The sequence below is a fragment of the Caretta caretta genome, chromosome 1 (genome assembly GCF_965140235.1).
Source record: "Caretta caretta isolate rCarCar2 chromosome 1, rCarCar1.hap1, whole genome shotgun sequence".
Classification (NCBI taxonomy): domain Eukaryota; kingdom Metazoa; phylum Chordata; order Testudines; family Cheloniidae; genus Caretta; species Caretta caretta.
This window is the reverse complement of record NC_134206.1, coordinates 324,573,774-324,588,677: the sequence shown is the minus strand read 5'-3', so window position 1 is coordinate 324,588,677 and position 14,904 is coordinate 324,573,774. Positions and strand designations below refer to the sequence as shown.

At 43.5% G+C, this 14,904-nt stretch overlaps 1 protein-coding gene across 8 annotated transcripts in view; it reads left to right on the top strand.

Moving 5' to 3' along the window:
- The window catches only part of CPNE8 (copine 8), a 290,234-nt gene that overhangs the window by 73,282 nt on the left and 202,048 nt on the right, over positions 1–14,904 (top strand). For all 8 annotated transcript variants that reach the window (XR_007354651.2, XR_007354650.2, XR_007354652.2 and 5 more), the window contains exon 6: positions 8,214–8,290. Coding sequence is in view for 5 of the 8 variants with exons in the window: in XM_048836289.2 (XP_048692246.1) it covers positions 8,214–8,290 (77 nt within the window). In the remaining 3 variants the exon portion in view is untranslated. The remainder of the gene's footprint in view (positions 1–8,213; positions 8,291–14,904) is intronic.

Below are 14,904 nucleotides of genomic sequence, written 5' to 3'. Positions count from 1 at the left end.
AGCTATTACCAGCAGGAGAGTGAGTTTGTGTGTGTGGGCGGGGGGGTGAGAAAACCTGGATTTGTGCTGGAAATGGCCCAACTTGATTATCATACACATTGTAAGGAGACTGGTCACTTTAGATAAGCTATTACCAGCAGGAGAGTGGGGTGGGAGGAGGTATTGTTTTCATGGTCTCTGTGTATATAATGTCTTCTGCAGTTTCCACAGTATGCATCCAATGAAGTGAGCTGTAGCTCACGAAAGCTTATGCTCAAATAAATTGGTTAGTCTCTAAGGTGCCACAAGTACTCCTTTTCTTGTTGTTGGGAAGTTACCTAGTCCCACTCAACATCCTCCTAGTGAGCTGACCTATTAGTTTCACTACTGAAGCCAGGAGTGGACAGCACTTGGTCGGAAAACGTATTGTTCCTATGAAGTGCGATAATCCTTTCACATCCACTGGAGCTGACATATCTCTGATTGTGTTGATCTTGTTGGGATCTTCTTTTGTCCCTTTGCTATGAGCAGATATCCAATGTATGTTACCTCATGCTGTCTGAGTACCATTTTTTCTGGGTTCAGTTATGTTCTTCCTGTATCCCTGTAGAAAAGCCTGTAGTTTTCTGCTATGGTCTGATTCAGCTTCTGTATAATTACTCCCTTCACTACAATGAAGCTGTCATCTGCCATAATTACCCAAGCACTGAGTCTTCTCTGGAACAACTCCGGTGCTCCCCTTATGCCCATCAACATACAAAGCACTTTGTAGTGACCAAATGGTGTTGCAAAGGTTGTCAACGTGCTGGACTCATTATCCAGGTTTATGTGCCAAACCAATTCCTCACATCAGATGGTAAAGAGTCTGGCTTTGGGAAGTCCTGGCAAGATGCTGCTATCCTCTGACCACAATTGATAACATCTCTTCAGTGCCTGGTTCAGTGTCTGTGCAGAAGCATAATATGTCTGATGACTTCTTTACACCACCATGCTGCTTATCCAGGCTGTACTGGCCTCTCCAAGTGCTGAGATACTCCTACTCTGCAGACTTTCAAGCTCCTTGAGTATTGAATTACGAAGTGTCACTATGTAACCAGGCGCAGTCTCACCGGTGGCGCCTCCTGCTGGTTGTGCTTGGGAATTAGTGTTCCAGTCTCCGGAGCGTCCTCTTCAGGCTGGTGTCTCGCCTTGCTGCTGGCTCCCGTGTTCCTCCTAGGACCCCAGTGCCCCTTTCACTGGGTGCTGCCTCCTGGCAGTACCCCCACAGTTCTGGGTCTCCCCCTCCCGGGGCACGCCCCACCCACTAACCCTACCTCGCCTCAGTCGTAGCTCCTGCCAGTCACCAGCTAGCCCCCGCGCCCTGGGGCAGACTGCAGTATGAGCCACTCATCACCAGCAAGGTTGGGTTTGGACCTGCTGTCTCTGCCTACCCGGGGCTCCCCCTGCACCCCTGGTACCTAATAGGCCTTCCGAGGCCTGTAGCCTGCATCTTTCCTAGGCCAGAGCTCCGGCTCCCGTGGCCTTTCCCCAGCTTTGCTCCAAACTAGGTCCTTTATTCAGGTCTCTGCAGCCAGGTCACTCCCTCTCAGAGCTAGAGAGAGAGTGCTCTTCTGCTCCTGGCTTTTATAAGGCCCGCTGGTCTGTTTGGGGCAGGCCCCCAGCTGTGGCTGCTCTGCCAATCAGCCTAGCTCTTCCCCTGCCCCAGCCCTCTCCCAGGGCTATCTTAAACCTCTCTGGGCCTGAGCAGGTGTCCACCCCGCTACATACTGGTATTTTCCTTCATGGGAAGCATGGAGTTTCCATTTTGTGGTCTACTTTCAGTTGCAGCTTTCCTTCAAGGCACCCATTGCCTCTTCATGTGCTTTTAAAATGGTCTCCATTGTACATGGGACTCCCCTTTTTGCTTCTTGCACTGCAGCTATAGAATTCTGATGTTACACCCTGATCAGATCCATGACTTGTATGGATGTATTCCCCAATTAGGTCTGTGGAGCTTACCATTCATGACCACAGACTTCCGTTGGTACTGTCTTATTTTTGGGTTAGTTACTGTGAGGTCACATTTTTCTCTGAGCTGCATTATGCCCTCATTGTACATTATTAGAGCGTGCCTGCTCTTTGTAATGGGTGTTTTCAAGTCCAATTCACACCAAGGAATCACACTGCAGGAGGCCCTGCTATCCAGCTGAAATCGCAAAGGGTATTTCCCTGTTAACAGTGCATGGATGGAGGGACGTATCTTCCCTTGTTGTTTTCCTGTCCCAACAGCATGAAGCTGATATGCTCGCAGACTCAAAAAGAGAGTCATGATGTCATCATTGCAGACTACTATGCCCAAATCTGGGAATCTGTCAAATCCCGAAAATTGCGTGTAGCAGTTAGGGTCTATTCCCTTCCCTTCAGATTGGTCTCTGTTAAAAAATCTGTGTTGCTTCACAGTTTTGTTCTGCTTTGGGGAGCAATAGTTCCCCAGGGCTCCCAGGACTGCTGTAAGGCTTAAGGCAGTCATGAGCTCAAAATGGTGCAGACTTCTCTGCCTTGTTCTGTAGTAAGGTTAAATAATAGTTTTACTTTGCTGCTGTTTTTGTCTTCCTGCATGTCCATGTGTACAGTTCAAACTCCTTGTTCCACTGCGTCCATTGCTGAGCTAGGTTTATGTGTCCAAGTCCAAAGGCTCTAGGGAGGTTTCAGAGTGAGTTCCATGGCTCATGCTGCCAGCTACTTCACTTCAGAGAACTCACAGCTCTGACACTGCCATAGGGTTGCCAGGTGTCCGGTTTTCGACCAGAACACCAGGTTGAAAAGTGACCCTGGCAGCTCCGGTCTGTGGCCATTAAAAGTCTGGTTGGCAGCACAGCAGGACTGGCAGGCTCCCTGCCCGATTCTGGGTAGCTCCTGGGGAGCAGCCACTATGGCCAGGTAGCTCCTGGGGAGCAGCCACTTCCAGGCAGAGGGGCGACCAGGGAGGCTCCCCACACTGTCTCAGCCTCCAGGAGCTGCCCCGAATGGCGGCTCCACATATTCCATTGGATGGGAACCGCAGCCCATGGGATGTGAGGTGGTGGCGAATGTGGGCGGTGGCAGTGCATGGAGCCCCCTGGCCGCCCCTCCACCGAGGAGCCAGAGAGACATGTCATGCTTCCTGGGAGGTGCCTGAGGTCAGAGCTACCCGGAGCCCACACCTGAATCCCCTGCCCAAGCCCCCTCCTGCATGCTGAACCCCTTGGCCCCTGCCCAGAGCCCCTTCCTGCACCCCAAACTCTTCATCTCTGGTCCCACCCCAAAGCACATGCCCCCAGCTGGAGCCCTCACCCCCTCCCATACCCCAACCCCTTACCTTAGCTAGGAGCCCCCTCCTGCACCCTGAACCCCTCATTTCTGGCTCCAGCACAGAGCCCATATCCCTCCCACACTCCAATCCCATATTTCAAACTGGAGCCCCCTCACACACTCTGAACCCTTCGACCCCAGCCTGGAGCCCCCTCCTCCATCACAAACCTATCGTCCCTGGACCACCCCAGAGCCCCATCCCCAGCTGGAGCTCTAATCCCTTGCCCCAGCCTGGAGCCCCCCCCCACACTCCGAATCCCTCGGCACCAGCCCGGAGCCCCCTCCTGCACCACAAATCCTTGATTCCTGGACCCACTCCAGAGCCCACACCCCCAGACAGAGCCCTCACTCTTTTCTGCACCCCAACTCCCTGCCCTAGCCCGATGAAAATAAGCAAGTGAGTGAGGGTGGGGGAGAGCGAGCAACGGAGGGAGGGGGATGTAGAGAGCTGGGGGCAGGGCCTCGGGGAAGGTGTTTGGTTTTCTGCAGTTAAAAAGTTGGCAACCCTACATTGCCATCATGTTTCATTACCAAAGACTGAAATTGACTGCAGGTTAAGTTTAGCAAGTGGAAAAATCTTATGCACTTTTAAAAATCCTATGCACTGTGCTGTCCATGTGACTGAGCTGCTTCCAGCCTAACTCCACTGATTGCACCTGGCGTCCTGTCCATAATAGTCCCCGCAGTGAACACGGGCCCTCCGACTAATTTCATGGATCACGATACACTAACAACACAGGAATTCAAATTTTTTAAAAAAAGTTTATTGTAACATCGTAACTGAGAATTTAAACCCCAGAAGTGAAGAAAATGAAAGTTTTGATTTCTGCAACCAGAACTTACTTATGTTACATATGAAATGTAGACCTAAATATTAATACTATTTGCAGAGCTCATTAATTACTACTTCTCTCCAGGAGAAATCAGTTGCAGTGATAGAACCTTGTAGTGTTGCATGAATGTATTTTTCATCAAGGTGTGTGTGTATATAGTGCTTTTAAACGTAAGTGCCTGAAGTTAGGCTCCTGAGTTCATATTTAGGCACCTGCCTGATTTTTTTTTTTTTTTTTTTTTAAAGCGCTGAGCACCCAACAGCTACCACTGAGGTCAATATGCATATTGATCGCACCTACATTGAAACCAGACACTGTAGTTACATAGCCTAGTTTCCAAGGTCAATAACCATAGAACCTCGCTTTACTTAGAGCCAGGCCTGTGGAAATAAGTTTACCTTTTATCTGAATGCAGAGAAGTCCTATATTTTAAAATGTTAAGTCTGCTATTACTGAATATATTTATTGTATATCTCTCATTTGACATTTCTGAAAGATAAATTAACAGTGACATTGTCAGTGTTTCCATGAGAATTTCAGGTGTTTCATAGGACAGTAACTTTGTATTTATGGAGTGATTCCTGAGCATTGTCAAGCATCTACAGTTTTCACTGAAGTCAACTGAAGCTTTTTTAAAGGGAATTGTGGGTCGTTGTTTCAGGCTCTTTCCTATTTAGTTATTCGCATCACACATGGATGTTTTGAGACACCAGGTCCTTCTGTATGTTATACCTTATTCAGTGATGAGGTACCAAAACCTTAACAACCGGTTCCCTATAAAAAGTTCTGATTTAAGGGATGTGCCAAGGGGTGGAGGGGGCGGGGATGTAATGGCAGGGAAGAGATTGCACAGAGGCAAAAGGGGTTTGTGACAGGGAGGGAGTGGCACAAGGGAGAAGTGGGCAGGAGGGGGTTGTTGCAAGGGGCTGGCAGGCGGGGGTGTGTATGTGCCCGGGGTTGTTCCAGTGGGGTGAAGGTGGCAGGTAGGGGTTTGCACAAGGGAGGCGCGGGCAGGAGGGAGATGGCAGGCGGTGGGGGGGCAGGGGTGTCCCGAGGTTGATGCAGGGGTGAAGGTGACTGTGGCTGGCTGTGGGGGGTTGCTGGGTGGAGGTTGCCCCGAGGCAAAAGTGGCAGGACAGGGTGGGTTGTTGGGGTGGGGGATGCACAGGGGAGAAGGTGGGTGTTGGAGGGGGTGGCAATGGCTGGGGGAGGGATGCCCGGGTTGTTCCCAAATACACGCCCTGGTGCTCCGCGGGGCCGTGCGGCTCTCCGTGGCCCAGCTAGGTATCTTGTAGGTGGAGTAGACACCCAGTTTCTCCGCCTGAGGAGTAGAGCGCAGCTGTGCCTTCTTCCTTGTGCCGCAGGCCGAGCTGGGCTCCCCGCCACCCCTGGGGCTCCCAGTGGCAGTAGCTGCTGCTGAGAGCCCTGGGGGCGGCGGGGAGCTCGGCTCGGCCTGTGGCGTGGGGAAGAAGGCGCAGCTGCTAGTGCTAGACCCTCCCCTTCCCCACTCCGCCGCTGGCTGCTCCCTCGAGGGGAGGGATTGGCCGCGCCGCAGGCGGCCCCTCTGGAGGCGGGGAGCAGCGGCAGCCTTGTGTTCCGCTGTTTAAAAAAAATTTGGGGGGCACCAGTTTTTGGTGCCCCCAACCGCTTGGCGCCCTAGGCGGCCACCTAGTCCACCTAGTGGTTGCATCGGCCCTGCCCGACAGACCCCCCAGAACTCCCACACCTACCCAACCCTCCCCCCGTCCCCTGACCGCCCCCCCCCCAGGACCTCTGCCCCCTCCAACCGCTCCCTGCCCCTTATATAACCCCTTCTCCCGGCCTGGCCCCCTTACCATGCCACTCAGCACAGCGTATGTGGATGCTGCGTGGCCCACTGGAGCTCGCAGACCCACCCCCTTACTACACCGCTCAAAGCGGCAGGAGCTACAGAGCTGCCCAGGAGCAGTCCAGAGCGCTGGTGCTGGCTGTGCAGTACGCTGAGGCTCTGTGAGAGGGGGAAAGGTGGGGGAAGGGCCGGGGGAGCCTCCCCAGCTGGGAGCTCAGGGAGCCGTAACTATTTTTAACAACCGGTTCAAAATTTAACAACCGGTTCATGTGAACCGGTGTGAACTGGCTCCAGCTCACCACTGACCTTATTTAAACATGTATAAAAATACTGTCGAACCTGTATAGCAGTGTTTTAGGATACAAGGTCATTTTTGAAACTTTGCATTATATTTATTTGTGATTATTATATTTATTTGTTCAGCGTGTCTTAATGAATGATTCTTGTGCCAATAGTTATATTGATGAGAACTGCAATCACTCTATTATTTTCTGTCTAAAATACTTATTCACTAAAGGAATTAAACCACTACATGTCTTCGCTTGTCAACTTGTAAAACCGCATAAGGTCTTTCTCATATATAGAATTTATGGGAATAGATGCCATGGAATGTTAACCTCTTGTCTTGAAGTGAGATGGGTTTTTAAATGTGATTTGGTTTCCAGTATGCATAGTAGCCTTATCAGAATAAAAAATCAAGTATCCATCATTAAAGGGACACTTTCAACTACTTAAAGCCACAGTGACATCTCTGAGGTTGCATAAGGTACAAGTCACTGTAGAATTCAGTCAATTGTGTTATAATTTGGTTAGGGGGAGGCTTATAGACATGCTCATTTATACTTATTTTTATTTAAATTACTTTTATTGATGAAATTAATAATTTACAAAGCAGTAGATGCAACTGTCAAGGTTCCTCCCCCACTCTGAACTCTAGGGTACAGATGCGTGGACCTGCATGAAAACCTCCTAAGCTTACTTTTACCAGCTTAGGTTAAAACTTCCCCAAGGTACAAATTAATTTTATCCTTTGTCCTTGGAATATCCACTGCCACCGCCAAACTCTAACTGGATTTACTGGGAAACGTCGTTTGGACACGTCTTTCCCCCCAAAATCCTCCCAACCCTTGCACTCCACTTCCTGGGAAAGGTTTGGTAAAAATCCTCATCAATTTGCATAGGTGACCACAGACCCAAACCCTTGGATCTGAGAACAATGAAAAAGCATTCAGTTTTCTTACAAGAAGACTTTTAATAGAAATAGAAGTAAAGGAATCACCCCTGTAAAATCAGGATGGTAGATACCTTACAGGGTAATTAGATTCAAAACATAGAGAATCCCTCTAGGCAAAACCTTAAGTTACAAAAAAGACACAGAGACAGAAATAGTCATTCTATTCAGCACAATTCTTTTCTCAGCCATTTAAAGAAATCATAATCTAACACATACATAGCTAGATTACTTACTAAAGTTCTAAGACTCCATTCCTGGTCTATCCCCAGCAAAAGCAGCATATAGACAGACACACAGACCCTTTGTTTCTCTCCCTCCACCCAGCTTTTGAAAGTATCTTGTCTCCTCATGGGTCATTTTGGTCAGGTGCCAGCGAGGTTACCTTTAGCTGCTTAACCCTTTACAGGTGAGAGGATTTTTCCTCTGGCCAGGAGGGATTTTAAAGGGGTTTACCCTTCCCTTTATATTTATGACAGCAACATTTTATGCTCTGCTTTTATAAATTAAACCTAATCATTACTCTCAGGGTACCCGGAGATCACTGATGTTACTGGTGCACAAAGTAGTCATCAGAAAGCAAAGTTAAATTTCAGGTTTATTTGAAAATAAAGGACAAAAAAATTAGGCAAGGGGGAATTATTGCTAGAAAATTCTATTTAAGTTTCTAAGAAAGTATTACAAGAATTAAAAGTTTAATTTTTAATGTAAAAGAGTAACTGAAAGAAACTCCTTTTACTTTAAAATTAGAAATACGGTAATATGTATAGTATACAATGTAACACACCCCAGGTTTTTAATGTACCTAATTTTATATCAAATGTAAGTAAAGTCTGACTTATGAATCATTGTGTAATTCCACAACAATATTTGGCAGAATATAAATGCGTATACAGATAGTAAAGCTCAATAATGAAAAACAGGATAAATGTGTTCTAGGAAAGTTCAAAGACCAGATCAATGAAAAAACAGGATGTATTGGTGTCTTATGACCTTTTTTCTTGCTTTTCAGGATTTTTTGGGACAAGTGTTTTGTACACTAGGAGAGATAGTTGGATCACAGGGAAGCAGACTGGAAAAGGCAATTGCGTAAGTGCATCATTCTTGGATAAATAAGCGCTGCCTCATAAGGTGTGGTCATTTCTATTAATTTATAGAGGTACTTTGCCATATGCATTGTGGCAGACACAGCATCTTGGAGAAAATAAATTGATAGGTGACTCAAATAATTTTCCATTATAGATTTTTATTATGTTTCTTTTCTGTTTTGGGTAATTATCAAATGAATTGAAGATGTATTTAAATATCTTGTCTCCTTTCTTTGTTCTCAACTGTCTTTTAACTACATTGAGTGTAGTGCCTTAAGTGAGATTTTGTTCTTTTTTGGGATGATGATCTGTTTTATATTTGTAAGTGTAGGTTTAGAAATGGTTCACTATAGAAACAGCTTTGATTATGGTTTTAATCTTGTCAATAAGATAAATAGCTAGCTTTAATTTTAACCTTAATTTCTTATTCGAATGCTGTCCCTGTGGGTTCTCCACTTCAGGTGTTGGTGTGTCCCAGTGCCACCGATCAGAGATTTTCAGTAGCAGTGCCTGGTGTTGGGGCGTGCATGTATAGTAGCTACCTCACTGTGCCATTGGCGCTTCATCTAGCACTCACGTGGCCTCACCCCCTCAGTTCCTTCTCAGCTGTTCTTGGGTGCAGACTGAGCTCCAAAAGCAGGGTTGAAAAAACCTAGAAGAGAGTTGGAAATAGTTGTTTGTTAACTTTTAGTTATTAGTACTTAGTTCATCGTTAGGCTTAGGTTTCTGTTTTTAATTAATTAGACTTTTCTCTAACCAAACAAAACACGGGGAAAAACCTGTGTTTTTTCTCTTTCATTGAAATGTTTCAAAAAAAAAAAAAGAGAGAGAGAAAACAAAAATGCCAGGCTCTCCAGGCTTTAAAAGAAGCAGTTCGTGCAAGGATGCTATTACTGTCTCCGGTGGGCACTCGCAGTGCGTCCGTTGCTTACAGGAGGTGCACATTCCTCAGAAATGTGCCCACTGCAGCAACCTCAAAGCCAGAGTGAGGAGGGATAGATATCTCTGGCTCAATATGATTCTTATGGAGAAATCCCTACTGCCACCTTCTGATCCTGGAAAAAACCCATTCGGGGGAACTTTCAGGGTGGATTTGATTTAAATCAAATTGATTTAAATCATTAGTTAGGAAGACTCGATTTAATCATGGATTTCTACATAAAAGTGCATTCTTGTTGGTTGTTATAACCTTAAATATATATTCTTCACAACTCAGAGATAGATGTAGGTTTCATTTTTAGAAGGTACACACTATACATTTTTAAAGTGATTTATTTTGAAAACTTTTCAGATTAGTTTTATAGCTATATCAGAAAGTGAATTATTGGTTATTTCATTTACTAATGGTAATTGAAGCAGATAAGTCATCTCCTAATGACTTCATAAATATTTCCAAGTCAGCAGGTTAATCCATTAATATTTGGAGGACTTTCTTGCCATGCTGTATTAGGAGGAGAACGTCACCAGACAGACATTTAAATGTTATGTATTCTGGATTTTTTTCTTCAACAGCGAACATATAATATTTTAATAAAACATGCATATGAATTTTTTAATTTAGTTAAACATTCAAGTTTTTTTAAAATCAGTTTTTTGGTTTTGTTAACTATTTTAGTTAAAAACAATTTTAAATGAAATGTTTAAAAAACAAAAATTAAATTGACTATTTCAGCCAGGTCAACATCAGAAACTTAAAATATTGGCTTTCTGCAGCTAAGTCAGTTTTCTTCACCTTCATTTTCCTGTTTGTTCTTAATCTGGAAAAGAAAAACAAGCTTTCCTGCTTTTTCAGGTCCCAAACTATTTCTCAATTTGGAATTAATTAGTCCAAAGGAAGAAAATATTCTTTCTACACCAGCAGAAGAAGCTGCTGCTGCTAAAAGTGGGATTATCACTTCAACAGTCTCTGAATCCAAATGCTTAAGTGACTTCCTCCAGTTCATTGGAGTGACTTTAAAACCTCATCAGCAAAATCTATTTCTTGAATGGTTCACCCTTACCTCTGAAGTTTATTATAGTTGGCATTATGGAGGGATGATTGTGGGATGTCCATGTCACAGCCAACTCCTCTTCTTCAGCAGTTAAGGTTTGACCCTGGTACTGAGTATTGAGACTATTTGCAAGAAAATGAGCTGGAGATAGTGCTTGTTCCATTTGTTTTTATAATGCTTGTAATTTAACTCTGTCATTGCATATTTCTTTTTTTAACATCTCACTCAGTTCCTTCCAAATTTCAACCATATCAGCAATAAAGCAGCTATTTCCCTGCATTTTGTTCAAGGCTACAGAAATAGGCTTCAGGGTATTCAGCATGTGTTCAACATTTCTCTTAAGCCTAATGTTGAGAACTTTGGCTGTGATGGTGCCATCTATTTTTTTCATGATTTTGTTCACAAACTGTCATTCGATTAGGCCAGTTTTTGAGATAGTGCTCAAAACAGTCCACTCCTGAGTTCCATGGCATGTCTTGTGGGAGAGTTAGCTTGGTTCCTCCCACTTTTTTCAGAGCAGCTGCTGCAAAGTGGTAGTTACGGAAGTATTTTTCAATTTCAACAAAATTAGCCTTATTTCTGGAACACTGAAGTCTTTGGCTAGGAGTTGCATCAAATGAGCACTGCAACCGTATGTTATTAGCTTGGGACTCTCTTCTAAACAATTTCTTCTCATCTTGGATACATTTGTAGCATTGTCTGTGACCAAGCTGCGTACTAGAAATTTGAAATTTTTTTCAGTTTGTTATAGCTTTTACTGCTGCTTCTTGTAAGTATTCTGCTGTGTGTGCATTTCCTGATGTATCAATTTTTTCTGTAAGGAAGACATTCCCTCCTTCTGTTGTCACACAAGCACATACAACAGGATCATTGTGGATATTGCTCCACCCATCAAGACTCAGGTTAACAATTTTACGCTCTAGACCTTTTGCATGCTGCTCAGTTTCTCTTGCATACACCTTATCCAGCAATTTGCCTGCGACATCTGCTCTGTTGGGTGGACTGTATCCTGGTCTTAATGAGTAAACCTCTTTTTGTAATCCTCTGGTTCTGATCACAAACTTATCTATGGTTGTTTCTGGGTGATGGAGATTTTTTTTTTCTTTTTGCTACAGGTGATATACTGTGGCTATGTGACATACATGATGATGTGACTGAAACACTATGATTGGCAGATAACTCTGAAACTATAGAAAATGATGGTGATCTTGAAGGTGGATAGTCTTCAGAATCCTGTATGTTGAGGATGGATTCTCCTAAACAAAATAAGTCAATGCAGTTATTTAATTATTATTACCATACTGCTCATTTAGTATTACTTATTGCTTTCACTGACACTCAGTACTACTTCAAAGGTGAAATTGTAAAAGGAAGATCTGCCAATTTCAGCTATTTATTTATCACAACTGCATCTAAAATGATAGTACCATAGTTGTTTGAGCAAAAAATATAGAGTAACATGAGAATTCAAGAATAGTCCAAAAGGAAGACAGGCAGTCCTTAAAGAAGAATGATATAAAAAAGTTTACCAACCTAAAGATCCTGCATGTTCAAACATGTTCGTTTCATCATCTTCAACACCGCTTCCTCCTGAGAAGGAACAGTTTTCATGATGTTGTTTCATTCGGGAAACCAGACCTTGCATTTCTTTGTTGCACTGTTTGCATTTTGCATGCATGCTTGTCTTACCCACAGGTAGAGGAACTTCATTAAAATATTCCCAAACTGGGTCTCTTTTACGGCCTGCTGCCATTATAGGGTTTCCTTTCTAGTGAGAGAATGGTAGATCTCAAATCAATGAAGGCTACACTCAGAAAGACCTCAAGACTTCTGGAATATGCTGCTCAAACAGTTTCACTTTTGTTTCTAGTGCCTGTCCCTCTCCCTCTCTTCTCACATTTATCTCCAGACTTCTTCTCCTTTGTACAGATCTATTCTGCCCCCAACAATCTTCTATTCATTGAACTTTTTGAAACTTTGCACTTTTATAGAGAGGTAAGGGATTGACTCTGTGTACACAAATTTGCAGAGGGACAATAGGGTTGAGGTCTGTTATTTCTTGCCTCTCTATTATGTATGTATGTATGTATTTATTTTTATTTTAAAAACATTTTTGCTGTTAACAAGGATGTTATCTCTGGAGACACAAATCCACAGTTTGAGAACTGCAAAACTAAGCATCTCTGATGGTATCTTCTAGACTGAGCACTGAGTCCCATTGGTTTGATAGAAAGATTAACCTAAATAATCTATACAGAAGCCCCTGGAACCCCATAAGATTGGGTCCCTAATCCATGAACTATTGGAACTCATTTACAAAACTTTTCTTAAATGTTACATGAATATATTGTCATACTATAGAATTAGAATTTATAATCCCTATTCCATGATGAGATACCTTTGAGCTATAATGTATCTTAATTAAAACTATCTTTTAGGTAGGTTTTTTCCTCAAAAAGCATTTTATCAAAAAAATCCGATTTAAATTAAAAAAAATTCAATTTTTATTTATTTATTTATTTTTTAAATCATTGATTTTTATCCATCCTAGGGACTCTCTAGGCGCCTCCTCCCTGGACAGAGCGAGTACCCTTTCCTCCAGAAAAAGGAGGTAGAGGGAGAAATCTCCCGCACATGGAGAACCATTAAAGAGAAAATAGGATAGGTGGTTTTGGTTTTGTGGAACATTGGCCCACCTTCTAATGGGAGAGGGGGAGTATGGTGTGGATGGCCTCCATCTCAGTAGAAGGGGAGCCAATTTTCTTGGGGACAGGCTGGCTAAAGTAGTCAGAAGGGCATTTAACTTACGACAAAAGGAGAAGGTGAAAAGAGGGAACAAGATTCAGATGTTGGGAACAAAATTAATCAAGAAACCAAAGGACATGAAGAAAAAACATATAAGAGACAGAAGGAGAAATTTATGGCCAGCAGGCTTAAGGACAATAAAAAGGGGCTTTTAAACAAAAAGAATCTTAACAGTGGTCCCATTACAAGATGGATATAGTAGAGTTGAAAAGGCAGAATTGTAGGGTAATTAACAATTGGAACAATTTACCAGAGATTGTGGTGTAGTCTCTATCGCTGGCAATTTGTAAAGCAAGATTGGATGTTTGTTTTTTCTATAAAATATGCCCTAGTTCAAATAGGAATTATTTTGAGGAAGTTCTGTGGTGTGTGTTATATAGGAGGTCAGACAATATGATCACATTGATTTCTTCTGGCTTTGGAATCCATGAAACCTTAAAGCAGTCTGTTCTGGCAGCAGTGAACAGGGGTGTACAACTTTGGAATTTTAATAAAATTGATTAACCAGACCCTACTTAAGGATAGAAAATGACCGGAACTGGACCAGTGATAAAGCTAGTGGTGAGCCATCTGGTTAAATAATTTGTTAAATATTAGGGCTGTCAAGAGATTTAAAAAACTAATTGCAATTAATCGCATTGTTAAACAATAATAGAATACCATTTATTTAAATATTTTTGGATGTTTTCCACATTTTCAAATATATTGATTTCACTTACAATACAAAATTATTCTGATGCTGATCTAGTCTACAGAGTTAATCAGAGCTCTGATAGGTAAACCCTTGTGGATTGGGAGTCTATCTCACTGTTTTCAGACCACATGTAATAGGGTCACCCTGTTCCCATCCTCTTTGCTTCACACTGACTGCTCAGAGACCTTTTTTTGTAGATACCACCTTGTTGTTTGTTTACTGTTTCACTCCACCACCTTTTACTTCGTAATGAAGTCTTAGTATTTATAATGCTATCCAACTTTATTACTCCTTTTGCAGAAGGTGGGGGAGGTGTCTCTTTCCTGAGAACTCCATTTTGTCAACACCCACTATCCCTTTTCTCCTCCCAATTCACTTCCTTCCTGTGCTCTTTTATCCAGTCTTCTTGTTAATGAGCTAATTAGCTCATGAACTTCCCAGCCACAACCTTATCTGATAATCAGAACTCTCCTTAGTCAGGCACTCTCTGAGGACCTAATTGGTTCAACTCTGTCACACGCTTGCCCCCTTTGCCAGACAGAAGTGTATTCCTTTCCCCATGCTGTCCCCACTTTACCAGAAGTGCTACTCAACTTCAGCCTTTCTTTGCTCCCAAGGTGGTCATCCAGGATCCCCATGTAGGGCCCATCTATTCTTTACCCACCAAAATCAAATTTGACTGGTGGAGGTTACCCCCATAATTCCACTTCAGCCCACAGGTCTTCACACCAGGGGCAACCCCGGGGGGACTCTCCTTGTTCTTGTCCTCTTTGTTTAGTGGAAGGACCTGCTGGTGCCCCTCCTCCTCCTGATTACCCATGGTTGCTTGTTCCCCTAACCCGCTGAACCTCTTGGGATCCCTCCTTTTGGAATTCTGTAGGTGAGAGTTCTGATAACTGCTCAACCTCTGTTAATGAGCTCAGGTTATCTTTATCCCCTGAGATTATTTCCTTCTTTTATTTTCTTCTTTCTCTTGGGCACACCCCTCTCTTTATTTTCTCTTTGACATGTTCTCCTGTTTATTATTTTCCAACCCTTTTACATTTAACAACTCCTTTTTTTCCCTTTCACTGTGGGTTTCACACCTTCCCTCTGGGATTGCGACACCCCTTTGCCTCCCTAATG